At 47.0% G+C, this 24437-nt stretch overlaps 1 protein-coding gene across 1 annotated transcript in view; it reads left to right on the forward strand.

Annotated features, from left to right (window-relative positions):
- Window positions 1–24437, forward strand: part of MNT (MAX network transcriptional repressor) — a 42967-nt gene that overhangs the window by 11757 nt on the left and 6773 nt on the right. The window contains exons 2-4 of the mRNA XM_037411363.1: window positions 3580–4153; window positions 7149–7190; window positions 7885–7996. Of these exons, the coding sequence (XP_037267260.1) occupies window positions 3580–4153; window positions 7149–7190; window positions 7885–7996 (728 nt within the window). The remainder of the gene's footprint in view (window positions 1–3579; window positions 4154–7148; window positions 7191–7884; window positions 7997–24437) is intronic.

Genomic DNA, 24437 nt, shown 5'->3' on the forward strand with positions numbered 1-24437 from the left:
TTGCAACACCAAAGGCCTTGTTGGCAGCATGTCAGCAGCCTGAGGGCTGCACCTGCTTCACAGAGACATTTACATAAATATTGCTGATCAGTAATGCATGCTTGTAACCTTACTTTCCTGTTCTCTTGGCTTCCCCGATGAATGAAAATGACTTGTAGGAATTTCACTGCTGACTCCTGCTCATGCGCTGGAAAGCATTGCCATCACTGCAGGTCTCCTTTCTAGATCCTCTCCTCTGCTGTCATGTTATTGCCAGGAGCCAGTGCAGGAGTGAATTCAGCATGGGCAGGTTCTGCTGTCCTCATCAGACCTTGAGCAGTGCCAGGAGCTTCCGTTAATTTACTTCTTTGCTTCTGCCCTCCTGACCGGCACAGTGCAGTTTTATGTCTGTGTGGAAGTTAGCGGTCTTTCATCTGGCTTGTGCCCGGCAGGGGCTGGTGCTGGGTTGGCCCCTGGTCGCTCTCCCTCTCCCAGCGGCTGCTACCTGTGCTACCCTGGCGCTGGCTGCGTGGCCAAGCGCGCACATGGAAAACACGATTAGTCAGCAGGTCACCGGGGTTGAATTTCCTCATGTGTCCTGAGCCAGGGCCATCGCGTTGGCTCTGGCTGCAAACCAAGCAGCAAAGTGGAGCAAAAGAATTGCAGACAAAGGGCTTTTATTTATTAGTTATTAATGTTGTTCAGTTGAACCAGTCTAAAGTCATCAGTAGCTCAGATTTATGTTGTTTACATCAGGGGATTCCTGCTGGGGTTTTTGCCACCCTGCCCTGCTTTACTTCTTCCTTTAAGGAAATATTGATAACTACCCTGAAATATTTTGAGAAGATATAGGGAAATACTGCATTCAGAGTCTGAGCTTTTGCTTAAGCAACCTCTATTTTGGAGTCAGTCAGATCTTGAGCCCACTGACCCTCCTACTTGGTGCTACAAGGACTTGAATTTAAATTTTTGATTTGAGTCTCGGGCATCTGTGGGAGAACTGCTCTTTGGGTGTGAAATCCTTGCAGATCACTGGATTTCACACGGTGTCTTCCCAAGTGCTGCACAGTCAGAGACTGGAGATGGAGCCCTGGTGCTGGAGCTTGATCCAGGTGTTGCGTACTCTTCCTGTAGGTGCTGGACAGTATTTACCCTGTTAGCTGGGTGCTTGACCTCCTTTGTGGTCTCTTAAGGTGTGTGTGTGTTCAGGCTGTTGCTGCAGCTGAGAGTTGAGCTAGGGCTGTTAGTGTTTGTAAGGTTTGAAGTTCCCCTCCTTCCCCGCTCCAGCAGCTGGTACAGTGCCAGGTTGGCCTCCTTGAAGCTCACACTGCCTCTTTTCGGCACTCCTTGCTGGCCTCCTCTGCCTGAGGCTCCCAGATGCTGTGCTGCAGGCTTGGTGTGGCTCTGGACAGACTTCAGGCAACCAGCAAGCAGAGTTGGGCCAGAGTGCTTTAATGAAGGCTGGAGGAAATATGATGTATGCTGTAGAAATCCTGGGCTGAAGGGAACTTCAGGAAATCACTTTGTGAATCTGGGGCAGTGACGCTGTGTGGTCACATGTACCAAAGGTCATTCAGAATCAGGAATAAGAGTTTTGTTTCCTTTATTCTTTCACTTGCTTTTGCACTACACCCCTCAAAATCAAAAGCTGGGCGAGAAAGGACCCAGGCAGCGGCCCGGCCCCTGGGGTGGTGTTTGAGGAGGGGGCAGCTCCATGGCTGGTGAGATTGCCTGACGGGGTGGGGGGGTGTCAGGCAGGGGCTTTTCCCCTTGTTCCACTTGTATTTAATATAGCTGCTTCCTGAAGATGACTGGGGGTCCAGAGTAACCTGCTAATTCCAGGTTGAAGGATACATGCTTTTCTATCAAATTTCCTAAATATACACTTGAACTTCAGTGCTTAGGTCAAGCCCAAGTTTCTCCTGTGGACAGGCTCTTCCAGGATGTTTCTTGGAGCTTCCTCTGAAATACCTGATATTGGCCACTGTATAAGACAGGATACTAGACGGTGTGCATCATTTCTCTGATCCCTTGCTTGATGAAGTAAGGGTTTATTTTCCAAATATTTGTATATTACTATGAAGAAGTCATAGCTCCAAGCATGCTCGTGGTACGCTATTTTTTTGTTGCAACTCCTTGGAGGCTGTCAGGAATGGGATCTGCTGAGCTTCATGGACAGTGGGTTTGGAGATATTTGATTAAGGCTGTGAGATGTCTAGATGCCAGGGCCACTGGCGCCACAGGACTTGTATAAATAAATTTTGTTTGTGCCATGTTCGCACAATTAAAGCTGGAGACCTGGATCACATTTAATTAAGTTTATTTTGCTAGTCAGGCCACACAGATCTCATTTACTTTGTCTGGTGTTCTGAAAACATATAGGAATGTTTGCACATCAAAGCCAAGTTTGAGCTTGACTAAAATCCACAACAGTGAAGAAGTGCCCTGGTGGATTTGTATCAGTGTAATGTCCATTGAGCTAAGATTTACACTTAATAGTATAAAATACAAGGTATTTTAACCTAAGGAGCCTGTGCTGCCCTGTGCTGGTGGTTGGTTACAACCAGCTGCAGTCCTGCGGCTGCTGTTTATCTTGGGTATCCTGGGTCAGTACTGGGAGCGGGGGATGCCTGGCTCACAAAGTTTCCCTGTCTTCCCTGCTCTGGCTGTAGTTTGGGAGGTGATCCTGAAACACAGAATTTTTCCCAGGATGCTGTCAGTCAGGGCTTGTCTCTGGGCTTGTCTTTACCTTGCTGGAAGTGAATGGCAGCGTTGCCCTGGGGCTGTCATGGGGCCGGGGCGGGCTCCTTGATAACGTGCTCAATAGCTCTTTGCCTGTTTACAAGTAGAAAAAGAATTGAAAATGTTTTGTTGTGGACTGATTTCTTCTGCTATACAGTAGAGCACAGTGATGTGTTTACATATGGGCACGAGCAGAGAGGGTTTGGGAAGGTGTTGTAGAAGTAAGCATTGTGTGGGGTGCTGAGTCCATCCCTGCAGGCTTGCGCAAGGGCAAGTGAGGACGGATCACGTCCCTACACTGGATCCTTCCAAGGAGAGCAGGCACAGGCTCCCAGCCATGTCCTGCCACGGCTCTTGAAGGTCCCTTAATCTTGTTCAGCTCAGTACTGTTTGCCCTTGGCAGAAAGGCCTTGCAGTTTGTGCGTTGGGCCCTTGGGAGTGGGAAGTGACTGGATGAGGCCATTTCTCTCCATGCGGTGCTGGGACAGGATAGAAGGAGATTGGCTGGGTGGTGTCTAGCTTTTCCTCTGCGTCCCTGGAGACGTTGGGGTTGCTGCAGACAGTGGAGGAGCCAGGAGTCATGTTGTCAACTTGGTCTCAAGGGCTGAATGTGGGGGCAGCACGTGGTTTATGTTTAGTCAGTGCTGGAGTGGAAGAGCAATGAGTGGAAGGTGCAGCACGGCTGGGACACCGGGTGGATCTCCAGGGGTGCAGGTCCTGCCATGGGCCGGGCTGCGTTACCCCCAGGGCCTCCACTTCCCTCTCAGAAAGGCAGGCAAGCACCAGCCTGGTATAGAGGCCTGTGGATGGGTAAGGTCAGGGAAGCACCATTAATCACTGTTGGTGTTTCTCTTTCAGAGGAGAATGAAAAGCACGAGAAGCTCCGCCTGGAGAGGGAGCAGGAGAAGAAGGCTGGCAAGGCCAGCGTGCCACGGGCGAACAGTGCTGCTTCCCTGGAGGAGCCCCGGAGTGAACTGCTGGTGCCCATCTCCCCGCCAGCCCCGGCCCCTCCACCGCCCCCGCCCCTGGCAGCCCCCATTTCTGTCATTCCCATCCCTGTTGTCACCAGCCCCCCCCAGCAAGCAGCACAGACCACCCTGTCCCCACCGCTTGTGCAACGCCACCAGCCCCTCGTAAGCACTCCCGGTGTCACTAAGGAAGCATCTTCGGTTGCACCAGTCATCCAGAGGCCGCCAGGCCCACTTCTGTCGGACGGGAAAGCTGCTACACCCCCGTCAGGCAGCCCGAAGCAGCTCCAGCATTACGCGGCACCGGTCCTGGCCATCTCCCAGCACCATGTGGTTCAGCAGCCCATCCAGCCCCAGCCTCACCAGCCCCTGCAGCACCCGGGAGCACCCCCACAGCTCGGTGCTCTGAAGCTGGCTCCAGTGGAAGACACAAAACCAAATGAGCAGAAGAAGAGACCTGGAGGGTGAGTGCATCTTGTGTCTGGAGGCTTCTGAGGGACCAGACAAAAACGATACCGAAAGCTGCATCGACCCGGAGCAGCTATGGCTTATGCAAAGAGTTGTCAGATCAGAAATGCCAAGATCCGTGGATGTTTGGATGTCTGGCTTTTTGATAGCAGGGTTTCTTAGCTTGATGGTTTTTATTTTTTCTCCCTGACTACACACTAGAATTCTGTACAAGGATTTCTTTTTCCAAGCCAGGACTGTATTAGGAAGCAAGTCCCAGCACTGCCTGTCTGATTTCAGGTGCCATCTGGTATTATGTTTGGCAAAAGCTCTCTGCTTATACTGGTCAGGGAAATCATGCAGCAATACTGCTTGCAGGAACTGTCTTGAAAACTGGGCTGTGATCTGGGAGGTTTCATTTCCCAGGACAGAGATCACCATAGCTGCTGTTTCGATTTCTTAGTGCTGTAAGTACTAAGGGCCTCCTGCTTGTTCAGAACTCCTGCAGCTGGAAGGGACTGAAGGCTGTTTAATTTGTCCTCACCCTCGGACAGGACTTGTGACTCTGATGTTGCTCCAGGTTAGTGTTTGTCTAACTTGTTCTTAAGGACTTTGGCTGTTGGAGACCGTCTTCTCCTTAGGCGGTTGTTTCCAGACCACAGTATCCTAATACGTAGTTTGATAATATTTCTTGTGGACTGGGAGAACAAATCGTTCCTTTTGCACCAAGCTTTTACCTATTTCCCTTGGCCCCTCAGTCTTCCTTCCTGCAGGATAACGACTTGGATCTATTTAGTCTTTCCTCTTGGGCCATGTTGTCTAGACCTCTGACCATTCTCCTGACTGTCTGCAGCTGGTAGATAACTCTTAGCGATGGCTTTTAAAATGGTATGCTAATCCCACAGAACTTGGGCAGAAAATCGGTCTGCACGTCTTGCCTGTTCAGTGCAGCAAAGCAAACATGCCCAGGCAGGTGTGGGGGTCTGGTCAGGAATTCAGAGGAGATGCCGCTAGACAAAATGCCAGCTGGAGTCCCCCTCTTCCTGTGCAGCATAGCAGTGGTGGCCTTGTCCCACTCCATCATGGCTCAGGCTGCCATGCTGAGATATACCCAGCAGAGCCGGCTGCCCTGCTGGCGGCTCCAGTCCTCCCAGCCTGAACAAGTGCCAGCAGAAGAGACAGAATGCAGTCCTTCTCTAGGCTGGTGACCTGCCTGGGATAAGCCTTTTGGCCAGGTCAGAATCTGGCCTTGCCTTTTTTGCTCCCTCCTGGATGGAGCTCAGCATTTTGGATGTTTCAGAAGGTTAGGGTGTAGCAGTTCACACTCTTTTCCCCAGGTCCTCTTGTCCTCATGGCATTTGCTTTGAGCTGCAGTGCAGAACCACTGTAACCCAGTTGTGAGAGAGCACGAGCGCAGGGCTGTGAATTGCTGCTGACTTTCGCTGTGGACGAACTCCGTGCAAGGAGTGGTAGTTTCACTATCATCTTGTGGGAGCAGGAAGAGATGTAAGATGTAGTGGACAAAAAAAGGGTTCATAGTGTCCTTTGGGATGTAGAGATCCCAAAATGCATAGAAGGAAAGGGTGAAAGTAATATAGATAAGAATTTGTAAAGATAATGGTCTTTGTAAAATGCCAGTGTAATTCCTCTAAGATAGATTGTGATCTTTAGAGCTTGTCTACAGAATGCTGCAGAAACGATGAGTGTATTTGTGCTTTAATCAAGTGGACCTGTCATTGATGATGTCGTGTGGGTTCAGGTGGGTGTAGAGGGGGTTTCTGGCGGCACAGGGGTGCTGGTGAAAGCTGTAGGGAGTTTTGCTGTCTGAGTAGCAGCTGCCCCATCCACAGGCAGTGGGATGGCTGCAGCTGCACCGGCAAACTGCTCTGGTCCCATCAATCCAAGCTTTGCTCCTGGAAAGTTGGCAGGGCTGTTGTCCAGCATCACTGCTGTGTCTGTGCTGTAGTCAGAGCATTTTACCATGCAGGAATTCTAGATCTCTTGGCACAGGCGCAGCAGAAGAATACCTGTCTGATGCTGAGTGAGTTGCAGAGGTTTTCTGAAATGCATTTTGATGGTTTACCCCAAGGTGCACGCTTCTTATCTCCCCAGAATTACTCCTTTACACATAAGCACGGAAAAGATGTCTTTTTCTGCTTGTAAATGTTTCATGAGAAAAGGCTGTCAAATATTTGGTTTTAAATACTTGAATGTTTATTAAATATTAACGTACCTCCTGAAATGCTCACCTCAGTATCGGGGTATTTTCAGCGAAAGGCAACCAATTACTTTGCATAGTGTATGGAAGATATTTGAAATCTCCATGTGTCTGCTAATGTACTTCATCACCACTGTAGCTGAAAAACTAAGACAACATGAATTTGTTTGGCTTTTCCTAAAAGTATTCCTCTGATTCAGAGGGTGGGGACAGATCAGAACCCCAAAACCCAGAAGCTCATCCTGATTCTTCCTTTAGCAGTGACTGGAGGATTCCTGGATTCCTTCATTCCATATTTATGCTCAGCTGTGTTATTTCAGGCATAGTAAAAAACTAAAGCGGTTTGAAGTATGTCTGCCAAGTCCCGTACACTTTAATTTGGAACTACATAAATCTTACCCCACTGGAGTGTAGGCGCAGATCAGAAATGGGTCAGAATCTGGGCTATCTAGTACTGTATAAATACATACAATTCATACTTTGTGTCTTTCCCTGTTGTTAGTAGCCGTGTCTGTGTATATATACACACACTATAGTTGTTTGGATCTTGTGTGCAGTATATGCATAATGCTTATCCCACCTGATATGCTTGTGAAGTACGGATTTTATCTTGATACAGTATAGGTAGAAATATATATGCAGCTAATATTAAGACAGTGATATCTGAACACCTCTGTTGTTTTTTAATATTTACCTGTATATCGTAGACACACACACACTGCTGAAAGTATAGATTGAATGGCAGTAGTTTTAAACCTGACACTGAGTTTATCTTTGTTCTGTTTGGGTTACAGGGTTGGGACCAGGGAAGTACATAATAAATTGGAGAAGAACAGGTGCGTAGAAAGCCAGGGGTTTAATTTTTTTTTTAATTGTAATTCCCCTTCTTTTTTCTTTGGCCTATAGTCTGTCAATATTTGTTTGGCTTTGGTATTTTTTGTTTGTTTTTTAACAAATAACCTGAACAAAATTCTTAGTGACTTCTAATGAATCTTGCAGTATCGCTTTGCTTTCTTACAGCTCAGTTCTGCATCTCTTGCTTCCCAGTATGTTTTACTTAACTGCATAACTGCATTACAATAACCCTGCAAAGCTCTGATCCCGCAAAGTAAATCCCCACGTGCATAACGGTGTAACTTGATGTAAAGCAATAAAATAGCGAAGATCAGGGGTCAGTGTACAGTGTGAATACAAAGTAAAGACCAGTTCCTGATCCAAAACTCTCAGAAATCTAACTAACCAAATTGGAAGTATGGTGAAAGTGGAAGCCACAGCACAGGGAGATATTTCATTTAAGACTGCATGATGGTTTCCTAACAAAGTTAGGACTAGAATCCAGGCCTACAACCCCACTGTCTTTCTGCTGGATTGAGCTGGTTCAGTTGTAATCATGCAGGTAGTCTCAGTGACTGCTATGCACATGTGCAAGTGCTTTGCTGGATTAAGGCCCAAATTAAGCTCTAGCCCTCTGCTAAACTGATTTCTAGCGTGTACTCCCACAAGCTGACAAAACACCTGTGTTCTCTTTAGACGTGCACATTTGAAAGAATGCTTTGAGACATTAAAACGCAACATCCCCAATGTAGATGACAAGAAGACCTCAAACCTCAGCGTCCTAAGGAGTGCCTTGCGATACATCCAGGTATGTATAGCGTTCGGGTTACTGTTGGCTGTCATTGTATAGCAGTTTATCTACTGAAACCAGACAAAGGTGCTGACTTTGCTTAAAGCAAGTTTCTTATCTTCTTCCTGTAGTGGAAAGGAAGAAGGGGAGAGAAAATCTCCCATTCCTCCCTCTCCTCCCGTGTGAGCATAGTCATTTATAAACTCCAGATTTCCAGAACATTTGGATCATCTAGGAACACTTGCTTCATGCATATATATTATATATTATACTAGAAGTGCCTTGTAAACCACCGGTAATCCATAGCAGTGATGGTGATGCAGCAAACAGATAATTCAGATGATCTTTAAAGGGGGATATCCAGGCTGTATAAATTTAAGCTGCTCCTTTTTGGACTAAGGTGAATTTTATAATCTGTATGTTTTGGGGAGGTTTTCTGTTTGCTTAACCAAAACAGGCAGACTTCCACAACGGTTTTGAATGTCTCAAATTTTTGATGAGGTGGAAATGTTAAGTACAGGTCATTTGCTTGGAGTCTGGGAAAGACTGGAATTTGGGGTTGCAGCATGAAGCTCTAGGTGGATGGGGTACCAAGAATGAGTCTGTGAGAAAATAAAGGTAAAATTGAGTTGTGGTGTTCACAGACTGAGTGAAGTAATTGTTAGTTTGCTTGTTTAGTATTTGTGGAAGTGGTTAATGGTAGCACAAAAGAAATTCTTAGAGTTGTCCTCTGTGACTGTGAAATGAATAGCATGTAATGCAATTAAAATTCATCTGGAAAATGGAAGAGTTGCTAAATTTGTAGTGCAAATGGAGAGCGCTGATAGACCTCATACATTTTGCTGCAATAAAGGGTACTGAGGATATTCACAATGGGCTTTTCCACAGTAAAGTGTCATCTCTTTTCCTCGTTTTCTTCCCAGTTTCCTCAGTCTTTCTCAAATACCATTTCATTCCTGTGTTCAGAAGTGCTGCATATTGACCACTTGCATCAACTTTACTTTGGAGACTTAAAAATGACTCATCACCTTTCAGATTTAGAGCAGCTCAGCCCTTCTCATTAGTCTTCACTGGTGACTTCCCTTGAAGAGCCTTTGGTTAGGGCAAGTTCTAATGGTACCCAGGTAATGGAAGATGGCAAAGAAAAGGAGAAAATCTATTTTGCTTAAAGTAGTCATTTTTGGAGATGTGCTTGTATTGTAGCCTAATGGGCATTAGAAAAGATCTGAGCCTTTAATTTGATTTCAGGTAGGCTGGTGTTGGTAGAGATGAGCTTCCATTAGCAGTAAGGGAGACGGAGTGACCCAGTCACCCACTGTCGCATTTGGGGGTTGAGTCCAGAGTCAGGATGTAATGAAGAGAGCTGTTTCTGGCATGGTAGCTGACACTCCGTGAATATTGATACAGGTGCAGACGTATCTGTGAGCAGACTCTGCACTCTGGCAGCGCTTTTATTCTGTGCTTTTGGAAGACAGCTTAAAATTCTCTTTGAGGATGTCAGGGATGAATGATTCTTCCTCTTTCTTCTCTGGGTCTGTTGTGAAGTGTTTTGAGGCTTAGATGCAGTGCAGTTTTATGCTACCTACAAGCGTACGTACCAACATCTCCGCAAGTTGCTAGGAATTAAACTCATCAAGACCTCTTAGAAAGTGTAAACTACTTGTATGATAGTCCAGAAATTACTCAGATTCAGAATGGCATTTTGTTTCCTTTTAAGTTTCTACCACTCAGGGTCTGTTTCAGTTCCACCTTTGAATTGTTTTTCCCATCATGGATCCATTCTGGGAATCGGAATAGCTTGGATCAAGTCTGTTGCCCAGCTACTCTGGTGTGCCTGTGCTGTTCTGTGTGCCCATCATCTGGGGCTGAAGGGGGTCTCAGGGTGGTGAAATTGCACTGTATGTAATCATTCAGTGAAGAGAAAATGCAGAAGTTCTGATGGTTAACAGTGTAATATTTACATCCCGGTATCGGGGACTGTCACACCATAGGTGGCTGTAGCTGCACAGCTCTGGTTTACCTGCTGCACTGCCTGTGTGCACCACAGACATCATGGCTTGCAGGAGAAACTGCTGTGGTGACTTGTCTTCGGGTGTGTAATGCCAGTGTCAGCATCCCAAACCCCCGGCTGCCCACATTACCTGCAGGATGGCTTTGGGGAGCACCAGGGAGCAGCCCTCCACTTCTCCCACCAGTTCCAGTGCAGAGAAATTGAACCCACTTGTCCAAATGTTGTCTCTGTAGCTTTCCACTTACAGGGTAACAGGGCTGGTTTTGTGGTGGACATGTGGAGTTGGGGTGCTGCAGGACCCCAGCACTGAGCGGGCCCCGCTGGGTGGGAGAGGAGGCTGGGGGGTAAGGTGCAGGTGGGGTGCAGGAGGTGTCTGCAGGAGCGAAACCCTGCTAAAGCCCTGAGGCTGTGGGCTGCGGGCACAGCACCTGCTCCCTGGGCAGGGGTCTGCCTGGACCTGGACATGCCACAAAGGAGAGCTGCCCCGTGTGACAGGCCAAGGGTGGCCACAACCATGCTGCTGCATCCATCTGTCTGTCCATCGGCCCTGGGCTGCTGCCAGCAGAGGGGGAGGAGGCTGGTGGGTCAGCCAGCCTGCGGCCGGGTGCTCACCTGCCATGGTGGTGAAGGTCATGGTGACCTGAGGCCTGCCCTGGCCACCTTCCCCTCTCCTTTGGCCACTGCCACTGCAGTGCAGTGTCCACATCCACGTGTGCAGCAAGCACATGGCGAGCGTCAGCCCTCCTGTGGTGTGACTGCCCACCCGGGGTGGCTGGCAAGTGAGCTGGTGGGCTGCGTGGCCATGCCTGACCTGGCACCGGCAGCTGGGCTGGCTTGCTGCCCCGCGGGTGATGGACACAGCATGGCCATGCTGCTTGTGTAACCTCCTGGCTGGTGCAGTCTGCTGCTTGCAGTGCCTGGCCTTCTCCTCCTTCTTGTGGGCGGTGAGAGCGTCTCTGGCAGCTGCTTGCTCGAGCTCGCAAGCGGCAGGGAGTATCCTGAAGCAGAGTGTTTTCCTTGGCAGCAGCTTCGCCGTGGGTCTGCGCCTGAATCACGGGATGCAGTTGAGCTAAAAATTTGAGTGCTCTGTTTGTTTGCCTGAAAAAAACCAGATTATGAGAAATCTGATTTGAATTTTCAGAATTCAAAATTAAAAATTAATCTTAAATATTTTTTTTAAAAAATCATTTTGATTTTAGCTTATATCGTTCTCAAGAAAAATAACTCACGTGAGTATGGGGATGAGATGAACTGCTTGCAGATGATGCTTGTCTCTCCCCAGGGGTTACAGAGAGCATAGGTGGGACTGCGGACTGGGCTGGGACACCTCTTACCAGCTGAGGAGGGGTGAGATGAATCCCAGCCTAATCTGCAGGCGGGAGCACAGAGTTGGTCATGATTACAAGAAAAGAATTTAACAAACCATTGCTTTCTTGGCAGCAAATCATGCACCAGACTCGGCGTGTTTCACTTGACAGGCTTGGTGCTTACCTCTCTTTCTTGAAAAGAGAACAGGGGAATTGTACAAAGGAGATTTAAAAACAAAACCTCTTACTCTCAGTATAGCAACGTAGTTTTTCAATAAAGGGGGAAAACCCCACCAAAAAACCAAACCCAAATGAGTCTTGCAGAGGAGGAGTGTGGCATGCCAGCCCTGAAGCTCTGCTTGGCTGATGATCTGTGCCCGCAAGGAGTATGATGGTGCACTAATTGTTGCAACCTCTCTTCCTACAAAATCCTTTTTCCCTTATTCCAGCTGGAACTTCTTGGAAACAGACTGTTTGTTTCCTTGGCTGGATTTAAATATTTGTATCTGCATCAAATCAGATAAGTCAGAAAGTTAAATTCCAAACTTCCCATGGAGCTGTTACTTTAATTTATCCTTAGAGCTGGGCTTGTGCTTTGCAATAGTAAATTAGAATCTCTGCGATTAAACACACTGTTGCACAAAGGAAATTAGGCTGAATGCAGCTGGAAGTTAATAATCCTTTTAAATAGTGATTCAGTTTTAGGTGGTGTAGGCTGTTGTGCTGTGGCTCTGGGGAGTTGTCCCGGCGGGTCACAGCAGCGGGGTGGGCTCTGGTCCTGAGCGGCAGAGCCTGTGACGAAGCACATTTGTTATGTGGGCTGCTTCGCCTGGCATTCTTCGCTCTCCTCCCAGCAAAACATGAGTGAAAATGCTGGCGGCCTCTGGAAAGTTTCTAAGATGCATGAAGTGATGTGGAAAAAAAAAAAAGCAGTGGGAAGAAAATGTTTTTGCTTTGAGAGAGCAGAGCCCCATCCCCTTGGCTGAGGCAGGCCACTGACACAGTGTCCCCCAGCAAGGACCAGGCAGGTCAAACCTGTCACCTCACCAGAGAGCCACTCTGTGAGGAGGAATTGCACCACGCTTCACTTGTGCTGGAGCAGGCGCTGCTGGTGTGGCTGGGGAGCAGGGCCCTGCACAGAAGACGTCAGACACAGTTCATAGCCAGGACATCTGTGCAGCTGGGTGTTTTGATTTGATTCTCTTTGAAGGATTCCTTGCCTGCTAGGAAATGTTGTAATCATCTTAGTTGGAAGCTAATTGAAGCCCTTAAGCAAGACTGTTTTCTCTTCTGTGTTCTCAAACTGTGCCTGTCACTATGGCACCTGAACACCTTCCAGTTTCAGGGGTTATTTTCTGTTGCATATTTAGTGTAAGATGACCTCCAGGCGATTTGCTCACCAGGTGATATTGGGACAGCCAGAATGAGACAGCTCACGAGCAGCATAGCCACAGCCTAGCAGATTTCAGATCACACTGCAAGTCCTGCTTGTTTGCCGTTTTCCCCACTACAGCTAGAGTCAAATGCTGACTAAATAATAATGTGCTTACAAAATATTAGACAAAGCTGAGCTTCCCTGGGTGTGCAAAAGACATAGAGTAAAATCCTTTGAAGACTGCAAAGCAGGGCGTCGCTGCGATCCAAACTTCTGCACAGGCTGCTCAGATGTTTCAAAAGTATTGGGGGGGGGGGATGCTGTGATGGTAGATGTTGAGCCTTAGTCCTACAGAGAGGAGTATTTGCTCCATTTAAGGAATGGACTTTACAAATTTATAGACGTCATCTACCAGTCCTACTTGCTGCTTTTAGGATTAGAGAGAGAAAATAGCCGTGATGAACTTAGAATTAAAATGTGACCAATTTGTCATTTATTGCCTTGGGAAGGAGCAGGAAGGGTTGAATTTCTGTCTCCCCCAGGAGCTGGTGTTGGCATTGTACCCCATGTCCCACTGACTTGATGGGCACTGTAGCAAGGCCACTGGCTGGCAGTAGCAGAAAGCTTGCCTCTTGGGCCATGCCTGTAGATTCCCAGGAATCACCCAGATAAATATGTGATGAAAACCAGTCTTTTGATTTTTCTGGTTGTATGCACTTAGAGAAGTGTGTAAGTGAGTGGCAAAGCCATTCAAAAGCTACAAGACAGCTTGTGTGGACAGGCTGCAGGCTTCTTGCTGTCACTTGAGCTGGAGACCAAGTAACCAGAGAAATATTTGACCATATTAAAATAGTCTCCATCTTCATGATGGAAATCTTCCCCTTCCAAACCTGGCTGAGGCTGGAGCAGTGCTAGGCTGCAGCTCCCTCCCGGCTCCTTGCGGTGAGTGGAAGCAGCACCTTACGGTTTCCGTGATCTGATGCCTTTCTTAGGAGTAAAAAAAAAAAAATGTTCATGCTAAAAAAAAATAAAATCATCATAGCGTACTGGACTCAAGGTAATTGACATCTCTTTACATTCCCAAGTAAATTACTGCGTTGTTCATTTTAAAGGGAATTGTGCCTGGTTTCCTCATCTGATTACAAATGTGAGCATCCTCAGCTGAACTGACTTCACATGGCTGTGCTGTGGCCTCAGCTGACTTGCTGGCTAGGTCACCACTGCCCAGATCAATGTTACTTTCCTTTGTCATATAAAACTGCTTTAGACTGAAGTTAAAGCAAGGACAGAAGTTCATAGGTCTCAGATCATTGTCAGGTGGAAGGAGAAATAGTAGTTCAACAAACTCTAACCAATAGGCATAGAAAGAGAAGCGATTATCCTAGGTGGGAGAAGGGACTCTCCTTTGTAAACAAAAAACCATAATCCTGCAGCAGAGGACCTGTCAACAGCAGTCATTTTACCTTGATGCAGGAGACTGGTTCAGTTTTTCACCATTAGCACTAGTTGGTTATTTTGACATTCCTTGTGTCTGCTGTCACCACTGTTCACAGAATGTGCCCTTCTGTAGCGTCTCCTGTCCAGGTGGTATGTTCACAAGTCATCAACTAACCCTCAGGTTAGCAGAGCACAGAATGCTGCGTAAGACAAACAGTGAATTACAGGGCTGATTCCTGACCTTCTGCCCAGAGTAGAAATCCATTGTAATGTGACTTACCTGTGCTCATAAGTTATGCTAATTGTTCATATGAGATGTTTAAATTGCCTAAATTCCTTGCCTGTTCTCTCTGGCTTTTCAAACTGCTTGAAGCAACATGCTGTGCACCTAAAAATGATGCAGTTGCCCACCTATGCCAACACTAAACAACAGAATTGGCTGCCTTAAGGGCAGATATACACAAAGTACTGTCGAAAGATGCCTAAATAGTGCATGTAAAAAATCCCTTGTGCTGTCCTTTTTAAGCTGATCTTGTGAACATGTGAACAGACCAGATACTGTTTTCACATTTGTTATATTTTCCTGTTAATAACCACAGCATCTCTTCTTTTCGTTTGGTTTTATTTATTGGTTGCTTCAGCAGTGCCTGAGCACAATAATTCATCCCTGTCTAGGGTAGAGGACCAGAACGAGACCAGTGGACTTCTAAAGTCCCATGGTGATGCTTAAGTTAGGGTTTAGGTGTTAATATAGATGGAGGACACTACAAATGTCATATGCCATACCACGGACAGAAATGCCACGCATCTGATGTTAGCATTTAGTCTTGTATAAACACCAGAACCCATTTACATTCAAGCACTGTAGTGGCTGGATTATCGATCAAAATGCATAAGGCAAACTGTGATGCTGAATCCAATTAATTTCCCCACCTTGGAAAGTATAGCTGTAACAGTTAATTTTTTATTCTGTGCCAGCTACTAGCTGAATATACTTATCTATAAAACTTGCCTGGCAAGAACTGGCTCAGTGCTTTCAGTGCCTCCTTCATGTGAACAGCACTCACATGCCAAGCAGTGCTTCTTCATGTTGTTTACCTGACCCAGTCAATTGATTCTATCTTGTCTAATTAGCCTGAATTTCATTGCCAATAATAAAGGCTTCCAGCAACAATAGGCTGTAGTCATGCAATGTGGTGTCATTTCTAGATTTCAGAAAGTGATGAGAAATAAGACCTGTAAAAAATTATTGTTTAGTAAAGTAAAGCAAATTGGAACCTGCTTAAAGATGTGAAACAGGTAAGAATTAGGATGTAGGGCTGATCTCCCACTGGAGTCAGTGAGTGTTGTTCATGTACAGCAAGTGCAGGGTCTAGTTCCTGCCCTTAATGGAGTCATTAAGAATCAGTTTTAGCTTCAGAGGCATGACATCAGGCTATATCAATACAGGAGATGAGGTGCTCAGCCTGGGAAGCCGGGCAGTGCTCGGAGACCTTCCAGTCCCTTGGCACTCAGCGTGCCAGGCTGAGCCAGCCAGCCAGCGTTCCCACTGTCAGGCGTGTTTTCATAGCTTCCAGCATGTGGCCTGGGACTGTGCTTAGCATGCAGTAGTGCTGGCATCATTTTCCCTTTGGGTGACTCGCGTGGTCATTGAGTAGAAGAAACACGGGATTCCCATCCTGAATCAGAGTTTTGTGCTCGAGCTGGCACAACCACCAAAACTGATGTGGGCTCCCAGGCAGCTGCAGACATCTGAAATCAAATCCTCTGCCATCACTCCCCAGCTGCAGCATTATCTGCCTGGAGGGAGGCTCCATCCAGGGAGCAGTCTGTGGATTTTTATTTTCAGGAGTGACCACAAAACATGTCATGCAGTAGAGTTCTTAAAAATGCCCAGCATTTGAACCTCCTTGGGTGAGTGGAAGCTCGCTCTTAACCTTTGCCAAAAGGGATGGTGATTTTTTTTTTTTTAACTGTGTCTTGCTTGTGACTCATACACGAGAGTTTAGAAATGGTGAACAGAGTTATAAGTCTTGTACATGTTACTTCTTAATTGTTAGAGAATCTACATCTATCATACTGCTGTCATTTAAGTAGTAGTTTAAAGAAGCACTCAAGGTTGTAAAAACCAAAACAACCTGTAAGTGGAGCACAGCACAGCGTTTTGAAATGACAGTTGTGTTGCAGCCTGTTTGGGTCCTGGTGCTTGTGCTGGTTGTCATCTGCTGTCAGAAGAGAGTGCACATGATGTGACGCAAGCCATGATAACTGCAGCTTGATTGCATGGGCTTTAATTTATGTGTAATGTTGCAAAAGTCACCTACCTTTAAAACAAGGCAAAACTCCCAAACACAACAAACCCCACTGACATGGTAACTGTTTAGTTTATTTTGTGGTTTTGCTCTTCCCAGAGAGCCTGATAGGAAAGAGGTCAGGGGCCTCGTGGCACAAGGTACAAGGGTAGTTTGGATTCCCATTCTTGTTAGGAGTAGCAAAGGTGTGTGTTGATACTCTTTAAAATTACAGTAAGTAGTTACCAGCCAATTAAGATTACAAATAGCTGCAAGAAAACAATTGCATGTGCCTATGTATAGCAGAGTTCAGCCCGTGTACTACAGAGCTTTGCAGCTGTAGATGTTGGTGGCAGCCTCGCTAGACATTGTCAGCTACAAAATAATAAATGAGGGGGATTTTGAAACTGTCATACAGCAGCAGGAAGTTGGTATTGGCTTAATGTCCTGTTGTTGTGTTGGTATTACTCTGATGTAATAGAAGTACTGATAAAACATGCTTTGGAGGACATGGAAGCACAAGCAAGATTTTTAAAAGGCTCCCTGTCTCTGTTGTTATTTATCAAAAATTAATAGTGACTCTGATCCTGCCTGTGCCTTGGACTTGCCCTGCCAATTTTTGTGGTTTTATCCGAACACTTTTCTGTCTGCAGCTGTGATTTCTTTTCCATCTTTTTCTCTTCACTGTCACTGTGGGGAGAACCCATGCAGGCTGTGGGAAGCTGGGCGACCCGGTGAAACAGCGAAGCTGCCTTTGCACAGGAGGTTAACACCTGCATCGAACAAACAAACCAGAAAAAAATGGATTAATTTTCCCAATTTATTTTTCTTTTATCCTGCCTTACTCATCTTTTACATCATTATGAGTTAAAATACTATATCCAGTTTAGATTTAGAATGTCCTTTTCACTGTCAACTTAGTACTGTTTTCTGAAATCTCCCTTGGTGACGTACTGTTCATTCAGGGACAGCCAGTATAACACCCATAGGAGAAAATACAGTCTGCAGTCTTGATAATGAGATGTCAAGTAGGGACTGCTGGTCCTGTCATACTGAGATACATCTTGATCTGAATAACCAGGCTGCTCAGGTCATCTTGAGACAGCACTTAGGGAAAATTATGTCATTGAAAATGATGGCTGTGGTTGAAAAAGGAAGGTAGATGTCAGGTGACCCGTTGTCCTGTACAAGTTGTGTGCCATCTGTTGGGCAGGTACCGAATTATTCCCTATATTTGTATTTCAGGAGAACAGGAACTAGCTTCCTGAGGGTGATCGTGCAGTTTCCTGCAGCATTAGAAAGAAAAATTTGTATTTGGTCCTCTTCCCAAAAGGCTGAGATCCTTGAAATGTCTCTAAAAGAAGATTGATTTCATTCTGCAAATGTTCTGCAGTGACGTTAATGTTGCGCAGGTTGGGTGGGTTTGCAGAAAGCTGGTTGATTCTTGCTATACTGTGCTTTTGTGGAGTGGGGTGTGTGGTGCTTCAGAGCTGATTGTCCCCAGCAGCTGGCTCCTTCCTATCACTTCGTATTTAGGAATTTCTTGGGACTTTTCCTACTCGAAGGCTATCTCTCAGCCCAGTGGGGCATGCTGTGCTGTGTGGAGGAGCTTCAGCCATAGGACCACCTTCATGGGGAGCGGTGGGGAGTCTTGAATACTGGCAGTGTGCAGGCACGGTGGGCACCACAGCTGCTGTGCTGGCCAGCGCTTGCAGCCCTAAACCCTTTAGCATGGAGGCAAGGATTTTCACTTGTGCACAGCTTTGATTAGTGGCCTTGCACAGGTGCTGGAGTTGGTTTGTGTTTACCAACTAGTTTTTATGGTAGCGAGGGAGATGGGTCGAGAGAGATCCTCTGGTGACCCAGATCTGCTCTGTGGGCCACAGGTGGAGCCATCAGGATGTGAGTAACTGGCACTGACCTCTTTATGGGGATGGAGAAACAGGGAAGAGAGGTGGTGCGGAAGGATGGCATCCTTCTCTGAGTTACCAGGACCTCAGCACCTCAGACCCACTGTCACAGTACACATGTGGTGGGGTGGTCCTCTTCTGCTGGGGATGGTGTTTCTGTAAGGACTCACGGTTGCTGACTGCCATCACCTGCCATCACTGTTTTGGGAGGTGTGCTTCTCTTCCAGGAGAGCCCTCACCTACCTGCTCCCCCAGGCAGCTGCTCTAAGCCCGGCAGTGTTTATGTTGATGTGCAGCTCGTGGTGCATCTTGTCTGTTGTCTGAGCCAAATCTGTACGAATACGAACAAAGGGAGCGCCGTACCCAGGACCCATCCAATTCTCTGCTTTGTCTCCCACAGTGGCTGCTGTGAGATGCCTCCAGGAAAAACACAAGAATACTGCAGCAAGTTGATGTAGCGATAGTATGTCTCCACATTAATCTCCTCCTCATCTCTAGTAGTAAGAGATCTGGCTGTAGCTCTGAAGTATAACTGCTTGTTGCTCTTCAGAACTGCTGTCTGTACATCATCACATAGGCTCAAGAAGGACTTGCAAGGGTCCCACATCCAGCAATTGTGTCGTTAATCGTAATTGCTCCTTGAAATGCAGCACACTTTATTTTTGCTTGCAGAAGATTATTACAGTTTTACCAGAGACATATTTCTCTGAATAACAGTTTTCTGAATAACAAACACGACAGTATTTTGGGATCTCTGGGGCATCCAGAATTCATTAGCATCATTAAAAACATCTTGCTTATTTTGTGAACAACAGAAACTACTTTAAAAAATAAAAATAGGAAAACCACGTGACCAAACTTAATACCTAGTCATTGCAAATAACACTTCAGGTTTTTTAACATTGGATCTCTCTTAACTTTGAGGGTCATATCAAGGAGTAAACCAGATTGGTAAACTGGTAGAAACCAGAATGGTTTTGGTGATTGGCCCCTGGGCATGGCTGTGTCTTTCCCTGATTTATGTTTGTACTATGTGTGCTCCAGTAATTTGCTGCTTTTTTTTGGTTTTTCCTTTTTGTTTTCTGAATTTATTCTTTGTCTTCCTGATTTGGATTCTTCCTACCCTCTACCTTAGTAAGTGTTTGAACTTTGTCCAGGGAGCAGTGCTTCAGGAGCCTGGGTCCTCTTGGATCTGCAAGGGCAGTGCAAATAGCCATGTTTCAGCTGTATTTTTATTCCAGATATTATGGCCTGATGTTTTGGGGTACTTTTGTCAGGAGTCTTAAGTGCTAACAATGTGCAAATAATAAATGTAAATAATAATGCATGTTCTCATTTTCCCATGCTTTCTCTGCTCCAGGCAGATTTCCTATTCTGTGAAGTATTTCTATCTAGATATTCATCTCTTCCCTTACAACTAGATTGCATGGTGGTGAGTGCAGAAAAAGATGATGATGACAAGCCCCTGCCCAGCACACTTATCTTGTACCAGCAGAAAAGCTGGTGCAGCCTCTGCAGCAAATGACTCGCTCGTTTCCTGAAGTCACGGTGCTTGCTGTATGCGTGTGAGGGTGAGGTCACCTCCCAGAATACAACAGCGCTCTTTGGCTGCCTCCCTCGTCCGGGGGTTAAACACATGGAAGACCTGGGTCATGAGCCTGCTGGCAAAGTCTGTGAGTCCCAGAGATTCACACCGCACTGCAGATCGCCTTGTCTCCTTTAAGGATCCGCAGGGTAACAGCCACGCCTGGGGTCAGATCAGCCTGCTGCCGGGTGCTGGTGATTAGACCTCAGGTAGTGTGAGATGGTCTCTGTTTCACCCTGCACGTTTTATTTTGGTGCTCATGAGAGCTTGGGAGGCTGAAATCGGTGCACAAACAGTGGTAGCCTGAAGTCCTTTTTCTGCTCCTCCGCTCCCTCAGCACACAAGCAATGACTTCTCAAAATCCACTGAGAACTGGTCACCTCAGGACCCCTCCCCGCGTTTCCCCCAGTGCCAAGCACTTTGCGTTAACGCCTCAGAGCTTTGGGTTGAGCCTGTTGTGATTTTGCATTGTATCTGGGGAAAGTGGGACTGTAATTCTACACAGAGAAAAGGTCTCAGGAAAAGCCCTGGAGAAGCTGCTGTAGTAGAGCCTGTCTGGGTGTAGCTACACGTGGGTGGTCTCGGTGGGGCGGTGTGCATGGGGAGAGCACAGCGGCAGCGGTGCGGTAGCTGCGTCACTCACTGCGGTGGTACTGTTGTGCTGTGTCCTGTATTTTCCAGTCGGTGGTACCAAGCTAGCACATCCGGCACTGCGGGATTTCATCTCCAAGAGCCAGCTGAATGAAGCAGTTACTATGGAAACCATGGCTTTGGTTCCTATGGCAACCAGCCGGGGTTTCACACAAGCAGAAGGAGAGGTACCGCTCTCACCTCTGCTGATGGCCTGATCCTGCCTGGTGCTGCTTTGTGCAGACTGAAGGGCCTGTTGGCATTGGCAGGAGCTCGGGGCCGGGAGGTCCAGGGTGCAGGAGCAGGTCCTTGGCAGGCAGGCTCCGATGGGGTGCCGTCACCTTTGCTGGTGCAGGCAGCCGCCGCTGGTGCACACACTCGCTGCAGAGCCTGGGGACACTGGCCTGATGCTGTGGGGGGAGCCAGCTCTCAGTTTTCCTGCTTTCCTGGGCTCTCCTTCATTGCAGCAGGTTGGGTTAGGTTGGGGCAAGAAATTTCTCTAGATGCTGGGCTTTAAATAAACCGCTCATTGCACCTGAAGAACTTGATAGAAAATTTAGCGCTATTCAAAGTAGGAATGCCCAAAATTGGTGTAACTAATGCAGACCCCAAAGTACTACAGGTGAGTGTGGCACCTCTGCCAACAGAGCCATGGGGGTTTGGGCTGTTTGGGGACCGCAGATTCCTCAGCATCCCTCTGTCTTCTTGTTTCTGGTTGCAGCACTTGTGGAGACAGGCTGGTAGACTGCTCATACTGTATATCTGTTGCACCATGGCAGTCCCTGCAAAGACAAGATCTTTTTCTTAGGGTTTAGCTTTTTTTCCCCCGTTATATGTAGGAATCAAAGCTCCATACAACAGTGGAAAGCCTGACCAGCTGGATCAGGTCTGTGCTGAGTTGCCTGGAGGTCCTGCAGGTGGGATTGCCACTCAGGAACCTCCCCCGGCCCAGCAGCTTCTGGTTTGCTGCAGTGGCTGCAATCCCAGTAGCAAAGAGTTAAAGAATCTGGCTCAAAATTGGAAGTCACTTGCATGATTGCTCATTGATGAGAAATTTTTAAGCAGTGAATGCCATGTGCTAGAACACAACAGCTGAAATAAGCTTCTGGAAAAGCTTATAATTGAAAATTTGTTTTAAAATTGCTAATATAACGTTTATAAGGGGAGCTTTTTAATAAGGCCTTTTAAACCTCACTAACGCCAACTATGGGGCGAGCATTATTCTGGAGGCAAGCGCAGAGAAAGCATTGGGGGAATTATTTTCAATCTTGACATAAGAATAAGCAATTTAATTACAGCCAGCTATAAAACAGAAAATTCTTTACAGTGACAAATGACTGTTGCTGCGGAGTGACAACAGTAGTTTGTGTCTGGTTTGTTTACCAAATAACGGCAAGTGAGATGCACACAAGGACCAACTAGCAGCTCTGAAACAGCAGCCATGAGAATGGGCACAGGACTGGAATGTTACAACTGCTATTGCATCAGGTGTTTGCTGTCACTGCAGTTGTGCTGGTCTTGGGTAAAGGTGGGTAAAGGCTGCTTTGAAGCTGACAGCTACATGTAAAGGAGGAAAATCAGATCCTCATGGGGAGCAAACCTGTGTATGGATTTTAATTTGGTGATGGCTGTTTAAATAAAGGAAACCTCTTCATGGCTGCCCTTGCTTCCTCATCACCACTTCTACCTGCGTAGGGTAGCAGCAGCTGCTCTGCGCAGCAGGGATGGTGCCTGCCCTGTGGGGAGGGTTACGGTCAGAGCTGGTCCCAGGCCCTTGCTCCTCTGCAGGTGTTTCTGAGCAAAAGACTTGCTCTCAGCTTCAAACTCAGGTGTGCTTTCCATGGGACCACTCTTGTACTTTATATTACACATGTGTTGAAGCATGTGGCTATGTCAAAAAACACCTTTTAAATGCAGCTTTCACGTTCAGAATTGTTCTTGTAGGGAATCCGATCCCTGCAGCAAACAAGTACAGTGCACTTTACTTGGCCTCAGCTCCCTATTTTGCCTGCGGTTAGGAGTTAAACTGCAAGAACCATAAATGTTTGGAGTGAAACGATCAACTCATTTTCACCAGAGCCAGAAGCTGATTTGCAAAACTTCCCAACCATTAAAAGCCATGGATGGATTCACATGAAAATGAGGAAATCCATGGTTTCTTCCTAGGATAAATAGGCTTCCCCCACATCAAGGTCAAGATTTACTGGCTTTTTTAAGTGATGCTCTTGTGGAATTTTTTTAAGTGCATAGAAGTGAAAAATAACTCACTTCTGAAGTTGTAGCTCATGTAGCTTCCTTACACTGCAGAGTACAAGTTGCCTGGGCAACCAAGGTTTCCAATTTCTTAACATTAAAAAAAGAAATCCTACAATCATCACTGCACAGACATAAGGAGAAGGGTCTGTGCTGAAGTTCATTGCTTGGAAAAGAGCAGTCTTGGGACTGGGGAGTATGTGTGTGTCTGTTGAGCTGGTGGAAATCATGCTGCCTTCTTTGGTACATGTGGGTTGTGCTCAAGTCTCACCAGCTTTGGGTTGTGAGAGCCCTGTGGCTTTGTACAGAACAGAACCAAAACTGTGGATGGCAACACCTTGCCTTCTTCAGGGGTCTGCAGCTCCAGGTGCCAGTAGGTCCTCGCCACTCTCTGAGGAGGTGGGAAAACAAGTGCAAATAACTTCAGTGACTTCCACCATGAATAAACAGGGTCGATGTCTCATGCACCAGGTTAAGCAAAGGGGTTGGCACCAGACAGCTGCAGGTGCCTTAATGAAATTTCAGATCTTCAAAGACAGCTGGTTGGGCATTTACATGAATTCCTTTTATTGAAATTTCATTCTTAACTAGTCATTTGGTTATATGTAGTTTCAGGGTCCCCTCTGCCCGTTTCAGCTCTAGCCTTATGTGCCAATTCTGTTGGAAGATCCCAAAGGCTTGGGTTTGATGAAAGGAGTGACTGTGTGGTTGCTTCTTACTTTAAAACTTATGTGGCTGCTTTTTTTTTTTTTTTTTTTATTGTGTAGGATCTGTTGTGATACTGCTGCTGTTTTAGAAAAAACGTACTGGAGATCAGTGCGTGTCTCTAAAGGTGTTTTCTGTTTGGGAGTACGTAGGTGAGCAAAGTCAGAATGACTAAGGTTTGGCTCTTACTATGGACTTTCTACTGACTGACAGAAAAACCTGGCACCTGACATGGGCAGGATGATTTGCAGAAAATAACGTGTTGACAGGCAGATGCCAGATAGCCCTCTGTTCAAGGGGCTGCTGGTGATGCTGGTCAGAGGGGATGCAGGAAGGCATGCACCGACCCTCTTCCATACCAGCTGCCAGTGGAAAGAAGTACAAAGGCAGGAGGGTCTGTGATTTTCAGTGATTCTGGGAGGGTCCCTACTTCTGCCCCTCTGCGGCAGGTTCGTGCAGGAGATGAGTGCCCACTGCTGCACAGGGGCCGGCGGGTCAGGGTCGGGTCCATGGGTCTGTTCCTGCTTGCAGGGCACGCACACAGCCCCTGCGGAGCTGGGGAAGGTGCTGCTCCCTGCGAGGCCAGTGCCCGCAGAGAGCGGGACAGTGCTCGGAGCAGAGCTGCAGGAGAGGGAGGAGGGCTCCAGTTAATCACACCAAGTTCATTATCTGGTCAAAGCAGCTCAGCTGGGAGATCCATCTTTACCAAGTGAGCCGCAGTGAATTGCATCCTAGAATAGTTTTTGAAAGATTACCAGTGCCAGCAGAGACTCCAGCCCATCTGCTCCTCCAGCCTCCCCAGCAGCTTCCCTTGGAGAGCACCCAGCCTGAGAGCACGCCGGCTGGGGGGGCCGTTTGCAGGAGCCCCAGGGGGAGTGTGCGGTTGCGGCGAGTGGCTGCCAGGAGCTGGCACCCCATCAAGCCGCTTCCCAGCACGGGGAGCGCTGGGGCTGCT

The sequence above is a fragment of the Falco rusticolus genome, chromosome 1 (genome assembly GCF_015220075.1).
Source record: "Falco rusticolus isolate bFalRus1 chromosome 1, bFalRus1.pri, whole genome shotgun sequence".
In the NCBI taxonomy this organism is placed as follows: domain Eukaryota; kingdom Metazoa; phylum Chordata; class Aves; order Falconiformes; family Falconidae; genus Falco; species Falco rusticolus.